This window comes from Mandrillus leucophaeus, unplaced genomic scaffold (genome assembly GCF_000951045.1).
Source record: "Mandrillus leucophaeus isolate KB7577 unplaced genomic scaffold, Mleu.le_1.0 Scaffold1029, whole genome shotgun sequence".
In the NCBI taxonomy this organism is placed as follows: domain Eukaryota; kingdom Metazoa; phylum Chordata; class Mammalia; order Primates; family Cercopithecidae; genus Mandrillus; species Mandrillus leucophaeus.
In genome coordinates, this window is record NW_012098421.1 from 22,880 (window position 1) to 49,037 (window position 26,158).

A 26,158-nucleotide genomic window follows, 5' to 3' on the forward strand; every position below is an offset into this window, starting at 1 on the left:
ACAAAAGTATCAGCCTTTTATGATTTTAGTTTTAGTCTAGATCTTAAACTCCTTAAAAGGAGTGCTATTATTACTGTAATTAAAATGTCTGAAGTTAGTTCTTAGAAATGCTGTAGAGTATTTAAAGAAACATTGTTTTAAAGGCACAGTGTAGTAATGGATAAGACTTTAAGTATGCTGCAATTCCAGATGGTTAGTTACTGATTTTTAAATAAAAGCACCAATGTTTAAATAGTAATTTTGGAATAACACCTGTCGCCCCCCTCTTCCTCCCTAAAAAAAAACTGATTTCAACCCTTGATTGCTGACCTAGGGCATGTTGTAAGCCTCATAGTCCTAAATCATTCTTTCTCATGGCATTATACTCTTCCAATCTTTTTATTATATTCCTCAAAAATCAGTGGCAAGGAATGGGAAAGACGAGACTGTACATTTTAAAATTTTTAAAGATTTCTGTACTTTTATGGCCATGACACATCATTTTCATTTTTCTGTTGTGTACCTTTTTTCTACAGGAATGGTAAAAGCAATAGAACATCAGGTCAAACAACTCTTGCTACTAATGTAAACTCACTCTCAGAAAACCATTCTAAAATAGACAATGAGGATCGTAAAGAAAGCATGTGAATGCTATACAAGTGGGAAATAAACTTCTTTGAAATAAAAAGACATCACTTGTAGAGTTCACAGGTGACGGGGTAGCAGCCGGAAGTGTGCCACCAGCCACCATCATCAGTTCTGGGAGCCTGAGTGTACATGTTCCCCAAATCGCACAAGCCTCATTAACAGTCCAATGAATCAACAGACACTTGGGAAATATTAATAACAAATTTTTATGAGCTGTTACTACAAAGAACTTCAGCAAGAGGGGAGATGAAGTTTAGTGATCCTTTAGTAAACATTTTTAGCGTAACAGTCTTTGTGACCAGATAGTTTAAAAAAAAAAACGCTTATAAACACCATTGCTCCGTATTCAGCTGGTGTACACTAAAAATAGGATAATGGAAATACATGTTCTTAAAGCATTTCCACAGGAAATGTTCATATTTTTCATGACATTCTAAATCATTTAGCAATTACATATGCTACATTAGCTAAAACACAGGTATTCTTTATTGCACATTTCAAAGTTGTAAGGACGCTCTAGCTTAAAAGGTGTCTTATTTAGGGAAGAAATGACATTTCTGAATTGTTTGGCTCAAAAATGCACACTGCCAAGGCAGCGTAGTTCTAACAACAAACCTTTTAAAATAAACTTTTGGATTTTGAAGCCAATGAAATCTTTTACTGTAATGAATAATGCACAGTACACTTTCTCTCCAACGAAACGTCAGAGATCATAGTTATGGGCTCTGTTTTAAAGCCTGTGAACAGTCCTGGCTAGTGCTCTGAGAGGCAGGAGGAGGATCATCTCTAGAGCCTGATGGTGGTAAGTCTCTTGCAGCAGGTGGTGGTGGGTAATCCTGGGGACCATGGGTTGGGGGTGGTAATCGGGCACCAGGAATAAAGTACTCTCTTGGGCCAAGTGGACCTAAAGGTCTAAATGGTGTGTGTCCAGGTAAAAATTCCCGAGGGTGGAGAGGCAGGTCCCGTTTTCCTGGTGGAACGCCTGGTGCAAATTCTCTTAAGCCTAGTGGTGGACGCATACCAGGGCCTGGAAAACAAAAATTATTTCTAGTAAATTCCTAGGAACATATCTAAATTAAGATAATGCCAGGTATGTTAATATGGTCTGTCATCCTTTCTTTTTTTTTTGGAGGTAGAGTCTTGCCTATCACCTGGACTGGAGTGGAGTGGAGTGACCATGGCTCACTGCAGCCTCAACCTCCTGGACACAATCGATCCTCCCACCTCAGACTCCTGAGTAGCTGGGACTACAGATGGATGCCACCACTCCCAGTTAATTTTTGTATTTTTTGTAGAGATGGCGGTTTCACCATGTTGCCCACACAGGTCTCAAACTCCTAGACTCAAGGGATCCACCCGCCTCAGCCTCATCTAATGAATGGTGGGATTCATAAAGTGCTGGGATTACAAGCGTAAGCCACTGTGCCTGGCCTATCATCTTTATCTTAAAAAGAGATAGATTTGCACTCCACCATACCAAGAAGACAGACTAAATATGGCTTCATTGCAATAAAAATTTTGATAAATTCCATTAACTACTGTGTATCAGTTACAAATTTATGCAGTACACTTTGGGAGGCCGAGGCGGGCATATCACGAGGTCAGGAGATCGAGACCATCCTGGCTAACACGGTGAAACCCCGTCTCTACTAAAAATACAAAAAATTAGCCGGGTGTGGTGGCGGGCGCCTGTAGTCGCAGCTACTTGGGAGGCTGAGGCAGGAGAATGGCGTGAACCCAGGAGGCGGAGCTTGCAGTGAGCAGAGATCGTGCCACCACACTCAAGCCTGGGCAACAAGCGAGACTCCATCTCAAAAAAAAAAAAAAAAAATTACGCAGTAGCTCAAGATGAAGCTAATAATGCCATAAAAATTAAGGTGCTTGCCCTGCTGGAAAAGGCCTTCCAGCTGCATCTAATTAAATTCAGCAGCATTCATTAGATAGCTGTTAAATTCTACCTTCTCTTTCATATCTCCTTCCTTTGTATTCCCAAGGTGAGGACTGAGGGTTTATATCTTTCCCTAATACCCTGTGACCTACTGCTTATGCTTCCATTATGGGTGATTACAAGCTTTATGTTGTGGTGTGTGTATATTTGTGACCTACAAGACATCTTAATTAGAGGATATATTTTATCTACCTTGCTATCCATTGCACAGCCCAGTACACAGCCACAAATGTTCAATAAACATGTGCTTAATATTTCTGGCTTTTTATGAATAGCCTCTTTCCTTGTTCTATTAGAGACAATTATTGCCCATCTAATCACAGGAGATTATGCAGCACCCTTTGTGTCCTAAGAAACTTGGGGAAAAGTTAACAATGTACTCAATCAGCTTCATCATTGCATTGCAAAGCCCTGCAATTGCAGTTGTATTAGCAAGGGATAGAGGGAGATGAATGTGCTTTACAAGTCAATCACTACTGTTCAGATCATCTTACCAAAGGGTGGAGGAAGTGGCCGAGGCCCGAAAGGTCCGCAGAGCTGAGGTGGTGGTCCATATCGAATGGGTGGTGGTATAGGGCCTCCCATGGGGGTGCTCATGAGAGGGACTCCTGAGAAAGGAGGGGGCCCTTTTGGAGCCATATTAACCTGCAGAGTAGAAGCAATTGAAGTTTTGAAATACTCTGTTATGACAGACAAAAGCACCAACACCAGTAAAAACTAAAACTCAATGAAGCAGATATCAGGCATTTGTCCGAAGAGCAGAATTAGTGCAAAAAACTCTACCCCTCTCATTTGTTACCACTGATAGCTTAGAAAGGTTAAAAGTACGCCACAGGAGTGAACACTTGCTACAATCGTACTATTGCTTACATCTGCAAATGGAAGGGAATGCACAGGTTATAAATGGAGGTCATTCCTGACTAATATAGAAGTTATGCCACTCATACGTCTATTTCTAAGGCAGTCACTCCCTCTGCACATCCCTCCCATCAGAGTAATTTCCATATTAAGGATGCAGAGAATGAATGGGAATGAAAAATCCATTCTCTACCATGTAATAGTGATTATTCAGAGTACCTTCTGTAGGCCTTACATATATTAACTCGAATTATCACATCTCTAAATCTCTAATAGGACCATCTTGTTCTAAATATGCAGGAACACAGGCACAGAGAGTATTAGATTTGCTGACGGTCACACAGCATGTAAGAGGCTGGCTGGAATTCAATGCCAGGTTTGACTCCAAGGCCACGTTCTTTCCACCTCTGCTTCTCCTGTCTCACAAAGCAGCCTCTACACTCTTTGAAGTCGCCTACTTCAAAGGGGTCTTGGGTCTTATCCAAGCTGCCCTTGGATAAAAACATTTCTCAAGAGATGTGTATTCCTGGAGTCCTCTGCTGGAACTTGGAAGTATTTTCCAAGAGAAACAATGTTAGGTACACAAATTACACAGGCACAGCTCTATCTACCTTCATTCACTAGTAATACTGTCTACTATGAGATACTGATTAATCATTTCCTATGGGAAAGTGGGTTGGAAACTCTCAATCATTAAACTTATTTTAATTTCAATGTAGAGAATCACGGTGAGGTATGATCAGAGCACTTACCAGCCATAACAGCTACACAAGTTACAAGAGAATATACTTATGTGAACACTGTTTAAGGACACTGCTGGGAACTGGCTCAATGGGTAATTATAGACTTTCACTATTCAGTATTTCACTTCCAGCAAACATTCTTCTGTTATCGATCTGTAATTTCAGATCATTCAAAATAGGGTTTGCCTAGTATACAATTGGAGGTATTCTTAAATACCACACTTCCAAATGAAGACATAGTAATGAATTACACAATTTACAATGAATTTACTTTGCCTAATAGCATTAAACACTGAAACACACAAGAGTGGGGACTTTTCACTTTTGTTTAAGTTAATTAGAGTTACAGCAGATGCTCTACACAGGTTAAATGTCTAACCAAACAGGAGAGAGGAGAAAAGGCCAATGAATCCATCAGATTTCAGCAACACTCCCAAGTCAAGGATAAAAGTAAGATCAATATTGCCATGCAACTTATAGCCCAGTTCAGTCCACACTTCTAAGTACTTACTGCTACTGGATGCTCAGCCAAAGATGTAATGCTGGGAACTGAGGGGACTTCAGGCTCTTGCAGAACAGTTTGCTTTTTTTAAAAATAAATGAGATAGTACAGGTAGAACACACAAATAGGAGATGAGGCAAAGACAGAGTTGTAGGAAAAGCTAAATGTCCTGAAATAACTAATTATTCAAAATGGGGGTATTTACCTTGCCTTCATCGATTACCCTGTTAGGGGAAGAGCCTCCTGAGCTGCTGTTCATCATGGCAGCTGTACCAGATCCTGGATCTGTTAAAGACCAGAGAACTGATTTAGACTTATTCTCACTTGTGTACTCTGTGAGGAGGATTAAAAAAAAAAAAAAAAAAGAAATTCCTCTGCCCACTTCCTGCATGGTTTTAGACTCTTTGAACACTCTTGCTCCCTTACCAGAAGGAGAGGGTTTCCCAGATGCCTCAGCTGACCATCGAGGATGAGGTAGAGGCCCGTCCACTGATCCTTGAGAAAGAAATAACAGAGCCCTTATATGTATTTTTTGGAAGAAATAATCAATTGTGGACAGGTCAGGGTTCAAGTCTATCTGGAAAGCAATATTAAAAATGGGTCTCCCAATCCTTATGAAGGGAAATCACTTACAATTTATGCACGGACTTAAAGAATTAAAATAAAAACTGCCTTGCACTGAAAGAACAATAAATCCTGCACATTAATGGCTCTGGTTCTACACTTCAAGCTACAGACTTCCATGTATTGTATTCTACATGGTGATTTTTGTTCAGTGTATATGTAATCTGACTTCTGTATCTTACTGAGTATTATAGACATATTTAGGATTCAAAATAGACTTAACAGCGTTTCATACTATAGTAATGAGAAGTGGAAACATGTATGCTGCATAAACTATAAAGTTATTAAGGCTACTTTATAATACAGTTGACTCTTGAACAATGCAGGGGTTAAGTGTGCTGATCCCCTGCGCAGTCAAAAATCCACGTGTAACTTCTGACTCCCCAAAACCTACCTACTAATAAATAGCCTACTATTGACCAGAAGTCTTACCAATAACATAAACAGTTAATACATATTCTGTATATATATTGTATACTGTATTCTTACTTTAATAAAGCAAGCTAAAGAAAATGTTATTGAAATCATAAGAGGAAATGTATTTATAGCACTGTATTGTATTTGTACTGTACATGTACATGGTCTGTTTACAAGATGAACCATCTGACTGAAATGACTGATAACTGCTACTGTACACTCCAATCTATGGTATATATCAAAGCAATTCAACTTTCTCTAGTAGTGTCATGACTCTGCTTCTGGAGAATACTTCCAGCATCACTAGTGGCATTTTATATGGGTCCCATGGTGTTATTCAAGGTTTATGGTATTGCACTAAACGTGAAAAATACACAAGAACCATGAGAGATTATGTTTACTGTGATACACAATTTACTGGAAAGATGAACTGCCCACATGCAGATTAACATCACATGGTGTTTTAAGTGGATACTCACAACACTTGAGCTCACTGTAGTAGCAACAGGAGGTGGTTATGAAATTATTACAGTAGTACAGTATGTACTACAGCTAATCTTACGCATTTATGATTTAAAACTGCATCTTTACATGTGTTTATTTTTCCCAATTGTGAATGGTATCAGGTACATCTGTGCTTGTGCAAGTTTTGATAAATTTTAACTTTTAAAAATAGATCTTTGTATATTTTACAATAGTATATGATAAAATAGACTAGTATTTACATATATTTTATGCATTCACAACATACATAAATTTTTCTTAAATTTTTTTATATTTCTAGGCTATGTGGTTCATCTGCAAGTTCTTTCAAATTATTGCAAAGCTCCAAAAAATTTCCCAAGATATTTTTTGAAAAAAATCTGCATAGAAGTGGACCTGCACAGATCAAACTTGTGTTGTTGAAGTGTCAGCTGTATTTGGGAGAGGAATCCCACAGAACTTTAACTGAAAGATAAAAGCTTATACTTCAGAGTATAAAACTAAGAAACAAAACAATAAAGGAAAGTAATAAATGCCTTCTGTTCTAAAGCAAAATCTTTCAGTTGAATACTTGCAGTTGAATCCACCAAGACAAAGAAAGAAATTTTCTTTTCTATACTGGACAGACCCGAATTCTAAAGTGTTTGCATTAGAATTCTCAAATAAAAGGGAAAAAACCACCCAAAAGAGTATTGCAAGGAAACACGTGAATGCTCACCAAATTCACTTCTAGGCATATCTCTTCGACTGAGCGTAGCAGAGAGAGGTCTCACGGGTGGCTCCACTGTCAATGGAGGGGAGCATTCTCCACCACTCACAGGGGATGGGCCAAAAGAGCCATTCTGGCTCAGAGGACCTAAAGATGACAGCGTCGTGTTAACATTTTAAGACAGGCTTTTTTTCTTTACTCAGTTCTTGGGATTATTCCTAGGGTACCATACCATTACACACACAAACAAAAAGTCAGGTATATACATTTTACATCAAAAAACAGATTGCTGCCCTTTACAAGGTGCTCCCTTACCTCTCCGTGGAGGGTTTTGTGTATTTGGTCTTCCTGGCATTGGTTTTACAATCACAGGTTCTTCTTGCAGCATTGCCATCTTTTGTGTTAATTCTAATAATCTTGAATATAGAGAAAGAATATTTAAGAAAGACTTAAATGTGAAACAGAAACCAATTCCTTAAGACATCACACACTGAAAATACAGGCATCACAATCACATACTTGTGTCTCAAGTTGGCAGCTTCCCTTTTCTCTTCAGCTATAGCTCTTTCTGCAGCACGAGCTTTGAGCTATTGAAGAAAAATATCCAAATTCAGCTGTGGGAGACTATGCACAAAATAAGGTAAAGAAAAAACAAATCTTACCCAGTTTTCATGAGCTTTCTTCTCATGGGTAGCGATCTGAAAAAGATAATACATCACAAAATATGCTTACAGATTCATTATAATAGCCTGTAGTAGGTATCAAAGAATTCCGGGCACTATATAGTAGGGCACTAGAGTTATTACCTGGTTTTTAAATGACCGCTCTGTCTTCTGTAATTCATCCTCCATTTCTTCAATTCTCCGCCTAAGAATTACACTTGGTTTTATCATTTAAAGCACAACCAAATAAAAACCCAAACCATCTGACTATGTTAACTTTTACCCTAACAACTGTACCCTAATACAGGTTATCCAGAAATATAAAGCATATTTTACATGGTTGGTTATAACAAAAGTACAATATGATGAAAACTAATGATACATAATTTCCTTTAATAGCTGGAGATTCTGAGTTGATAAATTAAAATTTCTTTAACTGTTCCTAAATATGTTCTCGAATAATCCTATTCTTAATATCTTCCACTATAAACCTTTTTTCATCCTTTAATTATATTATAAAAAAATTTCCCAAAGTTAGGACTACTGGGTCTATCAAATGGCAAAATCACTTTAATGGCTTTTGACACATACAACAAACTGCCCCCACGCCCCCCCGACCCCCAGAACTGTTTGCATGAATCAAGTTCCCTTACAGTTTTGCCAACACTGGCTACTTGTTAATATTTTTCCATTTGTTAACTTAAAATATAGTTTTTCTTTTTTGTGAACTGATGTATTCATGTCCTCTAACCATTTATTTGTGCTTTGGTGCTAATAAAAAAAGCCAACACTAGTTTCATTAGCCACTGATACCCTCTTTAGAAGGTGAACTTACTTGTAAGTTTTTACTTCCTCTGCAGCCGAAACTGCCTTTTCATCTGCCGCTGACAGCCTGTGCTCTCTTTCTTGTCGTTCAAACTCTTCTTGACTCAGTTTCCTAAGATAAAACTGGTTGTCAGTGGAAGTGTTTCTCTTTTCCTCCTGGCATTCTGTCTGAATACTCTAATAAAATCTCACTTCCTATCCTATTCTTAAAAATGCATAGATTATACAAAGTCATAGGAAGGAACTCAAACTGTTCTTCAGGATAAAAATCCAACTATGGCCTGTTGATACATCACCTGCATTTTCTAATGTCTCATAATTTTCTCCTCATTAGTAAATAATACAAATGTAAAAAAGCACTATGTGTCCCATGGGAAAGACTGTTGTGTTGAAATGATGAATGCACACTTTTCTTCAATGTAGAAAGCCAGGACTGATCAACCTAACACAGTTAAGCTTATTAGGATAATGCAGGAGATAATTACTTCTCTTATTTCTAGCCATGGAAAGACCACTAATTAATTTTCTTATGGGCTGTTTCTCAATCCAAGAATGGTACCACGATAAAGACAGCCAATGAAAGAGCTTTTTAGAACATGTCCTTAACTGTGCAATTAACCCCAGAACATTTTCACACTACAGACATGGAGCTCTCCTACCTATTTCAATGGAATCATGATTAAGCAGAGAGACAAATCTGAGTATCGGCAATGTCTGTTGAACAGAAGAAGAATCCAAACTGTCCCGTAATCAGGGTGCTATGTACTGGAAACTGGTTTTAACCTGACAACCTTCAAGCTCAAGAGGTCAGCCAACTATAACACAGATTGTAAAGGCAGCAACATTTAATGGTTTAAAAGTGCTACCTGTAGTTACCCTTGTATTTCTTTACTTATAGTTCTGATGCAAAAGGTACTTGAAAATTTTCTACAAATTGGAAACAAAAATAGAGGAGCTATAGTAAAATAGTAAAAAGGGTTATTAACACTAAAGAGAAAGAAGTTTATGTACTCTTTTACAACTGCTCATTCAATACTTCAGCAAATATTTCATGAGTGGCTATAATATACTAGTTACCTTGTAAGAGGCTAAGATAAAGGCATGGGTATGGTAAGTACCACCTCTGCACTAAAGGGGCTCACAGTTGAATGTGCAAAAGGTGCATGTAAGAACAGAACAATCCCTCTCTGACTCTGGCTTAGGAAGGGATGTGGAAAAAACAAGTCTTAAAGAAAGATTCAAGAGAATTTTGTTTCCAAATAATGGATGAGTTAGTCTGCAAACACTGAAAATAAGAACATATGGACAAAAATATAAAGAATGTGCTCGAAGGCATCAGAAAGCTAATAAGGCAGTGAAGAAAATCCAGTAGGAAAAAACACAGAATTGTAAGTAAGCCTGGCATCTAAAGCCATTTTCCCCCAGGTTCATCCGTGCATTGAAGACAATGCAGACATATAAGAAGGTTGAAAAGAACTTTCAACAGATCCCTGGGTTCAGAGAAACAAGAAGTGGAGTTCAGGACTGCCAATGAGAAGGACCCCTAGTAAAAGCCCTAGGCTTTGGGTTGAGACCAGAAAAGAGCTGCACACTTGGAGTACTGAACAGGCAATAAAAACAATGTCCTTTAAAGGGACTAAGCCGTTTTTGAATGATTTTAATTGCTAACTGGAATAAAGTAATGACCACCCACTAGAGGTAATCTCATATATTTTCTGTAGGACGATAACATCATCTTAGACCTCAAATTTCCCCGACAGTTCACCACTCCATCAAAACCAACCAGGCATTCCACAAGACAAGACAATGTGATCACAATCTAAAAGACCAGAGAAACACACTCATAAGGGATCCACATAATAGGATTACCACACAGATTTTTTTTTTTTTTTTTGAGATGGAGTCTTGCTCTGTTGCCCAGGCTGGAGTGCAGTGGCACAATCTTGGCTCACTGCAAGCTCCACCTCCCGGGTTCATGCCATTCTCCTGCCTCAGCCTCCCGTGTAGCTGGGACTACAGGCGCCCACCACCGCACCCGGCTAATTTTTTGTATTTTTAATAGAGACGGGGTTTCACCATGTTAGCCAGGATGGTCTCGATCTCCTGACCTCGTGATCCGCCCATCTTGGCCTCCCAAAGTGCTGGAATTACAGGTGTGAGCCACCGCGCCTGGCCTTACCACATAGATTTTAAAACAATTGTGCCTTACATATTGAAGGAAGTACAAGTCAAGATTACACATTTCAGCAGAGGATTAGAAACTACAAAAGTGAAAAATAGTGAAATCAAAAAGAACTCAATGATTTTAGCAGATTAGACAACTGAGGTGAGATTTTAGCACATTGGAAGATAGGTCAGAAGAAAACAACCAGAATGAAGCAAATTCAGAATGTAGGAGGCACTGGGTGAGGGGTAGGAGTGGGAGAGCCTAGTATGTTTAATTGGATTCTCAGGATAAGTGAGAATGAGATAGAATTAATATGTGAAAAAAGAGTCCCCAAATTCAAGAGATGTTTATAACCTCAAGCAGTATAAATGCAAAAGAAAATGCAGGGGGGTAGCGGTGGAAGGGTGATGACAAAATCCTACATGTAGGCACTTCCCAAGAAAACTGCTGAAAAACCAAAAAGAAAAATGATTAAAGGCAGCTAGGGCAGGCATAATACATTTGAAAAAAGAGAAAAGAGAAAATAAGAATGATAATAGATTCCTCAAAGAAATTTTAAAACTAGAAGATAATTGGTTATCTTTAAAGCGCTAAAATTAAACAACTATCAAAATTCCATAACCAGCAGAAAGATTCTTTTAAAACGGAGTCAAAATAAAGACATTTCCACACAAAAGTAAACTCACTGAACCTGCATTAAAGTATATTCTTCAAGTAGAATGAACATGATCCCAAATGGAAGACTAAAGATGTAGGAAAATGAAGGATGACAGGAACTATAAATAGGTGTGTAAACTGAGTATCAGCAGGTTAGCACTGTAAAAGACAAAACATTTTGTGGAGTTTGAGCTACACAGACCATTAAAATACATGACCACAATAACATCTAAGTCAGGAGGAAGTTAAAGCCCAGAAAGAGGTAACTCCTCTATTAAGAAAGAGGTAACTATACTATATCAGACTTATTTTAATAAGTCCAGGATACATGCTGTGGCCTTTAACAAGAGGACAAGTAGAACAACTTGTAACCACCAAGCTTAAATAGAGAAGAGCAGAATCATTTAAAATACTCTAACAATTCAAAAAAATGAAAGAAGGAACACAGAACAGGCCATCAAATAGAGAGCAGATACCAATATGTAGATTTCAACTCAAACACATATTTACAAATTACATTTAAGAAGCAAATGAGTACTCAGTCTCTATGGCTACCTATTTATTTATGCTACAACTCACTCCAAAAAAGACTTTTAGGAGCATAAACATTTGAGTAGGTAGGAGACTGCCAGGGAGAAACAATAAAGGACATTTTTACTACAGAGAAAACAACATACATAAAGACAAAGAGGTTTAGAGTGGCATGGAGGAACGGTTCAGAGTCTGCAGTTCAAGAAGCATCAGAAGAAACTACAGGAAATGCACCTGGAGAGGCAGCTCAGGACTAGCTGAGGGGAAAGTGGCCTCTACCTGTTAAGGAGTCTGGAATTCACCCTGAAGGGAATGGAGTATCCTTGACAGATTTTAAGCACATAATGACATGGACAGACTTGTATTTTAAAAAGTTCACTCTAGCAACTATATAGACAATCGGAACTGGGAAGAAGCTGTATAGGAAAGACTGGAGATGGGGGGCCGAGCGCGGTGGCTCACACCTGTAATCCTAGCACTTTGGGAGGCTAAAGCGGGCAGATCACGAGGTCAGGAGATCGAGATCATCCTGGCTAACATGGGTGAAACCCCATGTCTACTAAAAATATAAAAAAAATTAGCTGGGCGCGGTGACAGGTGCCTGTAGTCCCAGCTACTTGGAAGGCTCAGGCAAGAGAATGGCATGAATCTGGGAGACGGGGCTTGCAGTGAGCCGAGACTGTGCCACTGCACTCCAGCCTGGGTGACACAGTGAGACTCCGTCAGAAAGAAGACAAGGAAAGGAAAGGACAGGACAGGACAGGACAGGAAAGGAAAGGAAAGACTGGAGATACGTGATTAGCTAGGGACTGGCATAAAAGATGACAAGGGCCTGAACTAACACAGTGACTTTAGGGGTAGACAGCAGAGTACAAACCAGACAAGGAGACTGAATGAATGTCGGGGAAGTTTAGTAAAATACTGCCACATCAATGGGTTAACTGTATAATGAAGAAAAACAGTTGCCATTTAAGTAATTCACATTACTATTGGAGGCAGAGAAGTGTTTGTTTTTAAAAAGTAATGAAATGGGGAATGTCTCTCTGAAGCAGAACAGGCATTTAGAGCTGGCCTGAACAAAACCTGGAAAATCTAAACTGGCTGCTTGGTGAGCAAAGAATTAGAAAAAACATTAATGGCATAGTTTCAATATTTAATGGCATACAGCAGTAGCAGTCTAAGCATTTTAAAAAGTTAAATTTGCTTAGCAAGAGAGGCCTTCTCACGCACTGCCATATACACCAAAGAATAAAATGTAAGAGCAAACACAAATAGCAACTGCCACAGATAACCTATTTTTAGAGAATTCAGATGTTTTTGTGGAGAAAAAACTTGAACTATAAAAATACAGCTTTCAAAAGGTGCCTCGCTCGAAATTTGAGACATGTATTTCAGAGGATTAATATCTAAATATACACGCCAAATAGTTTCATATTCAAAACTCCTAGTATCTTTGCCACAGTTATATTTAGTTGGAATATTTGAATGTGAAGTCCAAAACTAAATGTATCTGCAATAAGTAAATTTTCCTTTTTTGAAGTTTTTATTCTACTAAAACACATGTCATACAAAATCACTCAGACTTTTTAAAGGAAATTACATAATTGACCACAAAGAAAGGAAAGTGAAACAAGTGGTGGAGCCACAGACAAGGCATGGCTAGATCTTCCAAAGAGAAGCATTCCACAGCAGCACCTGTCGGCACCAGCACACTGCTCCCCCTTCAGGGAGCTACAGGCAACAGTTTCTGACTACTGGTTAGAAAGGAAAGAAAAATGCAGCTTATGAGAAACAAAGCAGAAAGAAAGAAAGACAAATTTATACTAATTACAGATGTAAAAAAGTATAAATAATCCTAAAAAATGATAACAGTATCTATATTAGTTACACATTTATTTAGTCACATGACAATACAGTTCACAGGAAATGATGACAGTCTTACTTTTGCAAAGCCATCTCCTTCTGCTGATAGAGTTCATTCAGAATCTCCACTTTCTGCCTCAGGGTTTTGCATTCATCTTCCAGTCCAGCTTTGGCAGCTTGTAGTGAGTTGCGGTCATCTTCCAATTTCTTTATCTGGTCTGTAAAGGATAAAACACTGGAGTTTATTTATTTATTTATTTATTTATTTTGAGATGGAGTCTCACTCTGTCGCCCAGGCTGGAGTGCAGTGGCCGGATCTCAGCTCACTGCAAGCTCCGCCTCCCGGGTTTACGCCATTCTCCTGCCTCAGCCTCCCAAGTAGCTGGGACTACAGGTACCCGCCACCTCGCCCAGCTAGTTTTTTGTATTTTTTAGTAGAGACGGGGTTTCACCGGGTTAGCCAGCATGGTCTCGATCTCCTGACCTTGTGATCCGCCCGTCTCGGCCTCCCAAAGTGCTGGGATTACAGGCTTGAGCCACCGCGCCCGGCCTAAACATTAGAGTTTTATGTGTGTGCACAAGAACTTGAGAACTTGGTTGGGGGCTGGTGCTGAGAGAAATGAGACGAATGAAAGCAGGGAGCCGCTCTTTATCTTTCTAATGCAATTTTGTATCTTTCCAAGATATAGCAATTTCTTCTCAAGAAGCAACCTACCTTCCAGGTTACATTTAGTGGACACGGAGCCTCTTAGTTTAAGTTTTAAAAGTTTTAGATCCTCTTCAACTACCGATATTGCAGTCTGTGTCTAAAAATTGCAGAAAAGAGAAGTATTCATAAAAGTGAGGCATAGTAAAAGCATTCACAGGTAATTATGGGACTCTAAAAAGGATTATACCCGAGAGACATCCATCATCTGCTTAATCTGATTTTTCATCTTCTCATTCTGGTCACCTAAAAAACAAAAGGATTTCTTTCACTGCTTTTTCTTCCCTTGCTTTTTAAATTCGTATTTTCTTGATTTACCCAAAACCAAACAATTGTCATGTTCAAACATTTAAAGAACAAACAAAAACAGAACAGGGTTAGACTGACTTTTAAGATAACTGCAAACTTAAGACTGAAAAAGGGAATTCCCATTTGTACATAAACATGTTATACATGCCATTCTTGAGCAAGAAGAAATATGTGAGATAAAGCTCTTTCTTCTCTCTCATATCTACCTCCATCTGGGCTTAGTGTCTTATTCAGAAACATTCCCTCCTATTCTCCTCCAGAATCTGCTACCAGGTGTGATTTAAACACCCACTACACAAGCAATATCCAACTTGAGAGAGGGCATCTAGAAACACTGTCCTCATCAGTAAACACTGCTACCCTATAGCCTCCACTCTCATGGCCTTAGTTTATGGATCCAACCACCTCGGCACTCTCAAAATCAGTTGTGGTTTTCTTTCATGGCCTTAGTCAGTTTATGCCTCCAACCACCTCAGTACTCTTAAAAACAGTTGTGGGCCTTAAAACCACACAGCTACTGAGATGACAAGTTTTAACATGTTATCTTCATGAAACTGAGAAACAAGTTTCTACTACTGTATGTGTTCAATACTTAGAGGTGTAAGACATGACCAGTGCAGCTCCCATGCACCCTTCTAGTCTCAATGTAAAAACAAAGTCAGTGTTCACTGCATGTTTATTGCTACACCACACCCTAGCAATCCACCTCTGCGCAATGCAAGCAGACATACATTCAAATCCAATGATATGTGTTTACAACTTGAAAGCTTAAGAGGAAATTCAGTCAGGTGAAAAGTAGTACTGGTGCACTTAAAGACAGGAAGGTAAAACGGGTCCATCCTCCTTGGGACTGATCTTACCTCCCACTTCTCCATTTGCTAATTCATCTGAATCATTTCCACCTTTATTTTGACCCTCAGATTCAGATTCACACTCTAACCGATTCAACTGTGTAATGCAATTAGTCAAAGCCTAGAAAAGAAGTAAAAGGGCATTAAGAGTCTTTCCATTTAATTCTACAGATTTCATAATTCACAAGAATTAAGCTTGTATTCATGAGAACGTACTTACATTAATATTATCATCCTTGTGAGTAAGAGCTACTTCCAAATCTTTCTGAGACTTCTCAAATGATTTGATTTGCTCACTGAGCTCAGCATGTAATTTACTCCAGTCTTCGATTTCCTGCTGCAACTGAAAAGTTAAAACACAAGATTCACACAGGTTAGGGCTTTTGTACTGGAGACATTAGGACCAAGTGAATGAGACAAGGAAATAAGGAGCCATGCCTCTCCTTGGCCTATCACTATGTGCTAAGACCTTAGTTAAGCGGGAGGAGAGAGTGGTCCCAACCCTCAGAGCTACAGTGAGAACATCAGAGCTGTCAAGGAAATTGGATCTCGTTTACTGCATCCTTCAGAAAATGGTAGCCAATTCAAATACTTTACTTCCAGAAGGAACAGAAGGGCTCATCCTACTATCTCCCAAGTCCAGACTCCTGCTCATGTAACCTTCCCTTGCCTAGTGAAGCAGTAACTACTCAAAGGAGAGTTATAAAATATCTAACTCTTAGGTCTAAAAAGCCAATCTATTACCCACTGGAGGCTACTCAAGTTAAACAGCAATTGGTGTTTGACACTCTGATAGCCAAAATAAATTGTACAGAACAGAAAATCCAGAACAGATAGAGAATGTATACCTACACTCAATTTTGGAAGCATACTTTAAACTTTGCATATCTAAGAACAGAATCCTGCACATATATTACCTTAAAAATAGATCTGAGAAAAGGCATTAATGAGGTATGATACTGGGTTCTCTATTTTACATGACCTAGGACATGCACTTTCCTTTACCTGCTCTTTTTTCTTCTTAAGCCTAGCATTTTCTTCTTGAACCCGATGACATTCAGACTTCACCTTCTCTTCACTAAGCTTAGCTTCATTAAGTGCAATCTGAACCTAATGCAAAACACTCCTATTAGTGAATTAATTCCAAAGAAAATCAAAAAAAGTTACTTTCCCAGCCCAACATCATGTAGTTTTCATTTTTTGCACATTTTAGCACACATCAAACTTTTGCTCTGCAATCAAACTATAATATAGTATTAATATCCTGCAGGAATTATAGTCAGCTTTACCTCTGAAAATTCTGAGGCATTCATTGAAATAGCATCCTTTAACTTCTCTATAGATTTCTTGTTTTCTGATATCTGCCATGTAAAAACAGAACACAAAATGTATATTAGGATTTCAGTAGAAACACTGGGACATGTACTGAAAAGAAGAAACATCAACAAAGTATGTCCCAGAGCCATCTCCTATGTTTGAAGTAAAAGCAGGTGTTTCAGTTTTGCTCTAGGGAAAAATCAAGAACTTAAAGAGGTAAGGGAAAATAATCGAAGGCATAAATATTTCATGGCATACACAACCTTCCTGGTTAGAATAAAATGTGGTAGATGACCAGACTAAAAGGTGAAAGAAGGGAAACTGAAAAAACTTTTAAGTAAACCAGTTCAAATCAATGTGACTTTTTTTTTTTCTTGTAGCAAGAGAAAAAAAATCCCCAAGGTACTTTAAAAATGCTCTTGCCTAAATTAAAAATGGTAGGACTGGAGTGAAAATAGACAGATCACCCATATAGAAGAATTCTAGATAATTTATGAAGATTCTGGCTCCTCAAGGGGACAGAGCATAACCCTTTTTCACTGTGGGCTGTGTTAGTAACTTCCTTCCAAAGGGTACAATAATGCAAAAAGTTAAAAAAAAAAAAAAAGTAATTTTACAGTGAAGAAATGTGGCAATACTACCCCAGTGAGGTCGTCAAGATTAATAGGGTGTGGGATTTATGGGAACGCTCTCTACTATCTTTGCAACTTTTAGGTCATTCTAAAACTATTCTATTAATAAAGTAAAATGTTTACAGAAAAAAAAGAAGAAAAAAAAAAAAAAACTTTGCAAAACAAAACAAAACACCCAGGACTGTTCAACTGGGTTGTGGTTTCCTAGTTGTTCCACATGTTTCAGAGGGCAGAGCCAAGCAATATGACAATTACCTAGGGTTGAAAACCAAAATACTTCCTAGGCCCATAAGAATAACTTCTTGTGTAAGTACTTAAAATTCCACAAAAATGGACAGAAGTAGGTTCAACTTCCCTGACTCGCACTCTTACTTCACATAACAGCAAGGAAAATAAAGAGTTCAACTCAATCTACAAAAGAGTTCAAAACCCAAATTGTTAGTAACACTTAGCAGCAAAACTCTTACCAAGTCCTGATTCTTGACATTCTGTTCTCTCTCTGACTCTAACATAACACGAAGATTTTTAGCTGCGTCACCCAGAATTTCATTATTTTTTTCAAGTGTCTTGATTTTATCCTACAAAAAAGATATTAAGGTTAGTTATAGTCATTACTTATACTTTTGTTTTAAAATGTAATCCCCAAAATAAGTTTTTACCTTAAATTTAATTGCTTCATCAGAGAGAATCATATTTTGTTTCCTGGTTTCCTGAACATGTTTCTTTGATTCCTTGATCTACATAAAATAAAGCATTCAGAATCCAGAAATACAAAGTATAGTGCTACCAGAACTCAATTTCAAGTGACTGACCTCTTACAGAGGAAAACAGTACTTTACACATATGACTGCTTAAGATCTGGATGGTTTATAGGAATTAATGGAATAATAAATATTATTTAAAAATACCATAGTAACTGAACTATAAGATAGGTGAAAATAATTCAAGCTGGGACCATGGGAAAAAAAAAACAAAAGAATAACTATACCTTCTGTTCATAATTTGATAATTTTTGTACAAGTTCTGTATTTTCTTTCATGATAATCTTCAACTTCTCAGAAATTTGCTGTTCCGTGACTGAAAAAAGAAAAAAATAATGAGATTATGATCACTAAATGAAACTGAATTACCCAATGGATCAGCAGCAAAGACATGTTATCTGGCACTATCAGGAAAAAGAACTTCTTAGCATAACTATTATGGTTTTAAAAAGTAATATGGTTTGGGTCTGTGTCTCCACCAAATCTCCTGTCAAATTATAACCCCCAGTGTCCCCAGTGTTCAGGTGGGGCCTGGTGGAAGCTGATTGGATCACAGGGGTAGATTTCTCACAAGTGGTTTATCACCATCCCTGTAGTGCTGTTCTATGATGGTGACTGAGTTCTTGTGGAATCTGGTTGTTTAAAAGTATGCAGCAACTCCCCGCTAACTCTCTCTCGCTTCTGCTCCCACCAAGTAAGAAGGCCTGCTCTCGCTTTGCCTTCTGCTATGAGTAAAAGCTCCCTGAGGCCTCCTCAGAAGCAGATGCCGCTATACTTCCTATAGCCTGCAGAAACATGAGCTAATTAAACTTCTTATAAATTACCCAGTTTCAGGTATTTCTTTTTTTGAGACAGGGTCTTGCTCTGTTGCCCAGGCTGGAGTTCAGTGGTACAATCTCAGCTCACTGCAAACTCCACCTCCCAAGCTCAGGCAATCCTCCTGCCTCAGCATTCTGAGTAGCTGGGACTACACGTGTGTGTCACCACACCCAGCTAACTTTTGTATTTTTTTTAAATAGAGACGGGGTTTCTCCATGTTGCCCAGGCTGGTCTTGAACTCCTGAGCTCAAGCAATCCTCCTGCTTTGGCCTCCCAAAGTGTTGGGATTACAGGCGCGAACCACCACACCTGGCCTTGGGTATTTCTTTATAGCAGTGTGAAAACAGATTAATACAAAAAGCAATCTGCTAACAAGAATAAGGATGTAAAAATACTGTTACAATTTAAGAAAAATATAATAAGAACCTTTATTTCAATGAGAGTCTAATTTATTTCCAAGATAGAAAATACAGTAAAATGTTATAGCTCAGTATTCCTCCCTGCATGAAGCATCTTTCTTCTCAGAAAATGGCATCACTTCAAATATGCCATTTGCAAAGAGAAATAGAAAACGCAGTCATGCTGATTTACATTTCTAGTCCTCAAATTATCTACTTAAATAAATATTTAATGTACTGACTAAATTATTAGCAAAGAAACACTGGTCACATGGAATAAATTGGTACTACATCAACATTTAAGGTCAATCTGCCTCAAATTAATTATCTTCTCCCTATTCCCGCAATTTGTTCCTCTTCATCTCCTATCTCAGTTGGTAGCATCACCATTTCCTCTATCATCCAACCTGGCAACCTAGGAATAGTAAAGTTTTCAGAAGCTATAAGTCAGTCAGATATCAGAAGTCACTAAAACTACTTATATATAAAACCCATATCAAACAACAATACAGAGGGAATAGTACAAAATAAGCCAAAAGATTTACCTTGATATACTCTACTCTTCACCTAGAAAAGAAAAATAAAATTAAATTTGATGTCAAACATTTTATTAACAGATGTACATAGTTTCTAATACAACTGTCAGAATTGTAACCAAATGAGAATTTAATAATAGTTTGGTTTAGCATGAATCCACAAGATGAAAAAAATTTAAAAAGGTTAAAAAGCATTTCAAACGTAACCAGTAGTGATATGCTGTAGTCTGACAGATACAGCACTAAGGTAAATACCTTACTCTGCAGCTAAAGAGAGGTTTATATATCTAAATGAGCACCAGTTTTATGAAATGAGCACTTAGCTTGAATAACAGAAATGGCTAATATTTTTGTAATAAATATATTAACATTTTATTTATTCATTTTATTTATTTGACAACTCCAAATAGCCAGAATGAAATCTAAAAACAATGACTACTCAAAAAGACTCTGAGGAAACAAAATTAAAGGTATGATCTTCGTACTAAGACACACACCTCTTTTGCTCACCAGAAAACATCTCAGAAATCCTATTCAAAATTGACTAGTAGCTGAATTTAAAAATAATTCTATTAATACTAAACTAGATCATTTGATTTTCCTAGACCACTAAAAACAGTGCTCATAAACCTGACAGGGAAGGGAAGACTGCTAGAGGAAAATGCATAAGCAACAAGAGAAATGACAACTATCATCTTCCTGAAAGGGCAAAACCCAAATCATCCCCTAAAGACAGCACTAAATTATAGGACAAAAAAATCTAAGCAGTAACTAATTTTTTAAAAAGAATATTACTAAATTTCTTTGCAACCCAGAACATATTTTCCCTTTCAAATATTATGTTGATGAGATGCTAACACCAGTCCACAAATCATCCATAATCTCAGCAAATATACTGTTTACATAATATACTGTATTACTGTATACAGTAATTAATATACTGTATTACTATATACAGTAATTAATATACTGCATACATAATAATTACAGTATTTAAATCTCACTTATAATACTGTTGTTATAGGAATATGCATTCAGAAAATTCCAACATGGAAAGAAATTACTCTCTCTCTAATGTCATGGCCTTGCTAATGAGAGTTAACTTCCTCTGCTCCATTTCACCCAAACTAACAGGCAAGTAGAGACCAAGGTACCAAAAGTCAAGTGCTGAGGAACGACAGTTAGGACACAGAGCCTATACAACTTTCTAAAAAATGAAAACGGCGTCAGAATTTTTTTTATTAACAAATAGGAGAAACGAGAGGGAAATGTAAAATGTTTTCACCTTTTCCCCTTCCATTTACCCTTTGATTCTACCTTTTTATCTGAGAAAAAGCACCACGAGGTTAGAGAAGGCCTCACAGGAGAAAAGACCCTTCTTTTTAAGTAATTTTACAATCAATTGTGAAAGCAGAGAAAATTTATTAATGATGATATATGTGATATAATTATGAAATCAGAAAAAGAGTACTCAGTTTTAGAAAGATTGGCACACAATAATTTTGGCCATTTTAACTGTGAAGTTTCAATAGGAAGCTTTTCATCTGCAAAGTTCATTTACACAAAATAATCTTCTCCCAATTATGTTAAATAACTATGAAGCCGAATGTTACATAGTATAAATCATAAGTATGTACAAGTATGAGTATATACACTTATACATACATATGTTTAAGTCTGAAAGACAAATTCTGCACAGAAGATAAAAAAATTAATGGTGTGTCTTTACACAGGATATAATTTGTATTTCCAAATAAAAAGACATTTTCTGAGTAAAACAGTACATGATCAAATCAGAAAATCTGGGAAATACACATTTTTTAAAAACTGAAAACTTACCTCATCTCCTAGATATAAGAATTTTTATCATTTTGTTGTATTTCCTTGCAGCATTTATTTTCTGTGTGTATGCTGATGTAATATACAGTTTATACCTTAAAGTCTTGGTTTCTACTTTTCTTCTACTTCATGTTAAATTGTGAGTATTTGTTGTGCCCCTATGTCTTTGAATTATATCAAGCAGCCTAATATCTCATTATATGAACATACAATAATTTAACAACTTTCCCACTGTGAATCACAGTAGGTTGTGTTAAAGTTTTCACTCTAATAAATACTGTTCTGCTGAACGCTCTTATGTAAGATATTTAAAACTTTTTTTTTGAGACAGAGTCTCATTTTGCCGCCTAGGCTACAGTGCAGTGGTATGATCTGCCTCCCCGCTTCAAGCGATTCTCCTGCCTCAGCCACCCGAGTAGCTGGGATTACAGGCTCTCGCCATCACCCCCGGCTAATTTTTGTATTTTTAGTAGGGAAGGGGTTTCGTCTTGTTGGCCAGGCTGGTCTCGAACTCCTGGCCTTATGTGATCCACCCGCCTCTGCCTCCCAAAGTGCTGGTATTACAGGTGTGAGCCACCACACCTGGCCATGTAAGATATTTAACGCATGATCGGTTATTTCTTTCTTTGTATTTTGTTTTTTTTTTGAGATGGAGGGGTCTCACTCTGTCACCCAGGCTGGAGTGCAGTGACGCATTTCGGCTCACTGCAGCCTCCGCCTCCCAGGTTCAAGCGATTCTCTGCCTCAGCATCCCGAGTAGCTGGGATTACAGGCATGTGCCACAACACCCCACTAATTTTTGTATTTTTAGTAGAGATGGGGTTTCGTTATGTTGGCTTGGCTGGTCTCAAACTCCTGGCCTCAAGTGATCCGCCTGCCTCAGACTCCCAAAGTGCTGAGATTACAGGCGTTGAGCCACTGTGTCTGGCTGACTGGTTATTTCTTTAGGATTGATTACTAGACATGATATTAATACAATATAAAAGGATATAACCATTTTTAAGGCTTATGATACACATCATGAAACTATTTTTCAGGATGGCTCTAAGAATTCCTAGTTCGACTAACAGTGTACATATGACCTACCTAATTCTTTCTTTTTTTCCTTTGTGAGTTGAAATAAAGACCCAACTAATTCTTAATATTTAGATTTTGATATAAGGGACATATAAACTGAAGTTTTCCCGTTGAGATTATACGTGTTGTCTTATCCACTTAAGAATTTACCAACACAAAAATTATACTAAATTATTGTACAAGGTTAGCTTGAATTAAAAGCATTAATATCTGTTCACATTAGAAACTGAAAAAGAAACAAAAGGGCTGTGATTATAAAACCATACTTGAATGTATGAGTTAAAGTATGCATTAATTTACTCACAACAAGGACAGTTCTCCAGAAGAAAACGGCAAACGAAACAATTCCCAAGAAGGCAGTGATAAGCACAGGTTTCCATGGCAATCCATAAAAATCAGGCCCAGGCTGAACATCATCAGGCAATGTAGCAACTAGCTGAAATGGGCATGTTAGAAATAATGAGAAACCTTAAAGAAGCTTACCATAAAGCAGTCACAAAGACTCATTCATAGAAATTCTAAACCAACTCTATCAGATACCTATCCCCTCAAAAATCTTCAGTAGCTCTCACTGCTTCAAGAAAAATAGGATACTGGGAGTCTCACACTTATTGTTTGGCTTGTTGTGTTCTGAAGTACTATGAGTCTGAATGTCTTTAGGTTGGGCATATATTTCTAGTTTACAATAGGCCCTGATACAATATGTTATCTAAAACATGGCTGGAATCTCTCTGCATCACACTTTTCTCTTGAATAGGTTGTTTTTTATTGCTGAAAAAACCACATAAGATATAAAACCTTATATATATAAGTAACCAACTTTTTATGGCTGCAAATAAAACCAGTATGATGATAATGAATACCACAAATAATGTTATTCCTCTAAGATTTAAAATCTTAAATCGACTCTTACATAAACAAAGAATAAATGCTAAGTTTGGATAGCTCCTGATAACTGATCCAGATAAACCGCTTTGAATTTAGTGCCTTAATTCTAAATGTTTCCTTGAAAACAGTGCATTAAACACCTGTCTGATCTATGCTGTTTTCACAGCCCTCTACAAGTACACTATCATACTGGTCCCATCCCCCAACAGAGCCGGGGGTTATGCGGAAAAGACCTGTAAGCCCTCTGTGTTTTGATCGTGACTTCACACCAGAACATAAAGTGCTGTAACTTCGTAAGTACGCAAAAAAAAAAAAAAAAAAAAAAAAAAGGACGAAATCTTCTCAAACACACTCCCATCTGCCTCCCTAAACAGCATAGAAACGTCTTGCTTTCCTCGGATCTGACACACTCCATTTCTCCTTTGCACAATCAATGCACCCACTCTGCTCAGAACTCTTCCACCCGCCTGTGACAGCTTGAGTCCCTCCCTGGGAATGGGGACTGTCACCTCCAGCAGCTTGGCTATGAAGGCTGCGTAGAGCACCGACAGGGGTCCCAGAAGTTCCGGGTCCCCCGGGGTAGCGGTGATAGAAGGCACAGTGGCAGGTACTGAGTCCATTGTGTAGAACAGCTGAATGCAAGCGACAATTCCCAGGGGAATGGCACTGGGTCCCCTGTCTTTCAGAGCTTCCTCCTGCGGAAAGGCCCCAGTTCAGGGGGCGGACTCTGGGATTGAACTTCGCCTTCCACCGCTGCCGGCACTTTCGCTTTATGCCGCCTATAAAGCACGTCATCAGCCACGGCCCCTGGCGCATGTCAAGGCACCAAAAGAGTTGGCCCGCGAGGGCGGGACCAGAGCAGACGGAACCAACTGTCGAGGGGGCGGGGGAGAAGAGCGAATGGGAGCGGAAGACTTCAAGTAAAGGGAGGCGGAAGTGACTGGCGCTTCCGCCAGGAACCTGCGACTTACAGAGCCCCGGAGTAAGGAGGCAGGCATCTACGTAGAGGAGGATTGTGGGCAGCAGCTGAGGAAAAGGAGAAAGGCAGGCCTCTCGTGCCGGCCCGGAGCTGACCCTTCCTGTCACAGCGTGGAAGGACCACCGCTCAGATGGGGCGCCGCTGCCGTGCGCGGGCTTTCTTCCCTGCCTACTCAGTCCTCCGCTTAGCGTTCCGCCTGCTGACCTCCATTGCACTCGCTGTCTCACATTCTTGCCGACACTCTTATTAAAAAGCCTTACCCAGGAGTCATGTCATCGTGTCACCCCCATGCACAGGGATTCAGTTATGGGTCCCACTTTTTTTTGTTACATGGTGATTGCGGGAAAGGGGAGGGAGTCCCCCTATGTTGCCCAGGCTGGACTCAAACTCCGGGGCTCAAGCCATCTGAGAAGCTGGGACTACAAGTGGCCGGCCACATCTTAAGGTTGGGGTTACATGACTTGTGGAAAAGGACAAGGATAATGAATAGTATGGAAATCACGTTCCAAAAGTTGAAGAAACCGGGGACATTTAATCTGTGGGGGAAAAAATGGTATCTGTAGATAAAAATACCATTTTTAGACCTTTAAAGGTTATCTTCGAGTTGAATATAAAGTCAACTCAGAGGAACAATCAAGCAAGAACAAGCAGGAAAACCCTAAGAAAGAAGATATATGAAGGGTGTGGTACAAGAGGAGGGCAGGATCTGTAATAACAGTATGGTACTGGCCCAAGAACGCAGACCCACCACGGGGCAGAATAAAAAATACAGAAATAGACCCCACTGCACTGGAAATTTGGGATACAGCAAGTCCGCCGGTTAACAGACTTTTTAATAAGTGGTATTACATATCTAGATAACAATATGGAAAATAAAACTGGATCTTTTTCTCTCATTGTTCTTAAATTCCAAGTTAATCAGAAACCTGAATGTAAAAAATGAAAACAAATGGTTGAAAAAATTGAGTGACTGTCTCTGTGTATTATGTGAGTGGGCAAGACCTTCCTAATTATGTATCAAAATCCGAAAGCAACAAAGAAAATGATTTGTAAATTTGATTACTGAAAAACAAAACAAAAAAAAACGCCCAACCCCATCCACAAAAATTGCAAAATAATCCAAGTTTGGCAATGGTAACCTAAGAAAAAATATTTGTAACACATTATGAAGGATTAATATTCCTAAAATATAAAGTGCTTTACAAATAAGAAGATAGCCACCAGCAAACCTATAGAAAAATGGGCTAAGGTAATGAACAGATCCCAGGAAAAGAAATGCAAATAATTTAAAAACATATGGAAACATGCTCTGCCTCACTCATAATACAAGAAATACAAATTGAACCTACAATGAAATATGATTTCTCACTTATCTTGGCAAGATCCAAACATTTGACAACACACTCTATAGGTGAGAGAATGTGGAGGAA

The 26,158-nt window shown here is 38.3% G+C and overlaps 1 protein-coding gene across 1 annotated transcript; it reads right to left on the minus strand.

The window, feature by feature from the left end:
• Positions 1 to 362: 362 nt before the first annotated feature.
• On the minus strand, positions 363 to 24,542 carry MIA3 (melanoma inhibitory activity family, member 3). Its single transcript, XM_011977510.1, has 23 exons — positions 24,259 to 24,542; positions 23,166 to 23,297; positions 19,955 to 19,976; positions 18,420 to 18,508; positions 18,091 to 18,168; positions 17,899 to 18,009; positions 16,772 to 16,843; positions 16,488 to 16,592; positions 15,703 to 15,825; positions 15,492 to 15,603; positions 14,513 to 14,568; positions 14,332 to 14,422; positions 13,696 to 13,834; positions 8,409 to 8,510; positions 7,718 to 7,778; positions 7,574 to 7,609; positions 7,431 to 7,498; positions 7,227 to 7,327; positions 6,921 to 7,058; positions 5,105 to 5,173; positions 4,884 to 4,963; positions 3,070 to 3,220; positions 363 to 1,654 (listed from the first exon to the last, which is right to left on the minus strand). The coding sequence occupies exons 1-23, from the start codon at positions 24,367 to 24,369 to the stop codon at positions 1,344 to 1,346; spliced, it is 2,358 nt and encodes a 785-aa protein (XP_011832900.1). The 5' UTR covers positions 24,370 to 24,542; the 3' UTR covers positions 363 to 1,343.
• Between the last annotated feature and the right edge of the window lie 1,616 nt (positions 24,543 to 26,158).

Coding starts and splice junctions, on each gene's coding strand:
- MIA3 (XM_011977510.1), bottom strand. CDS start 24,369: ATGGACTCAGTACCTGCCACTGTGCCTTCTATCACCGCTACCCCGGGG. Junction 23,298..24,258: donor TCATAGCCAAGCTGCTGGAG/GTGACAGTCCCC, acceptor TGCCCATTTCAG/CTAGTTGCTACATTGCCTGA. Junction 19,977..23,165: donor TCTGGAGAACTGTCCTTGTT/GTGAGTAAATTA, acceptor TTTCTTTTCTAG/GTGAAGAGTAGAGTATATCA.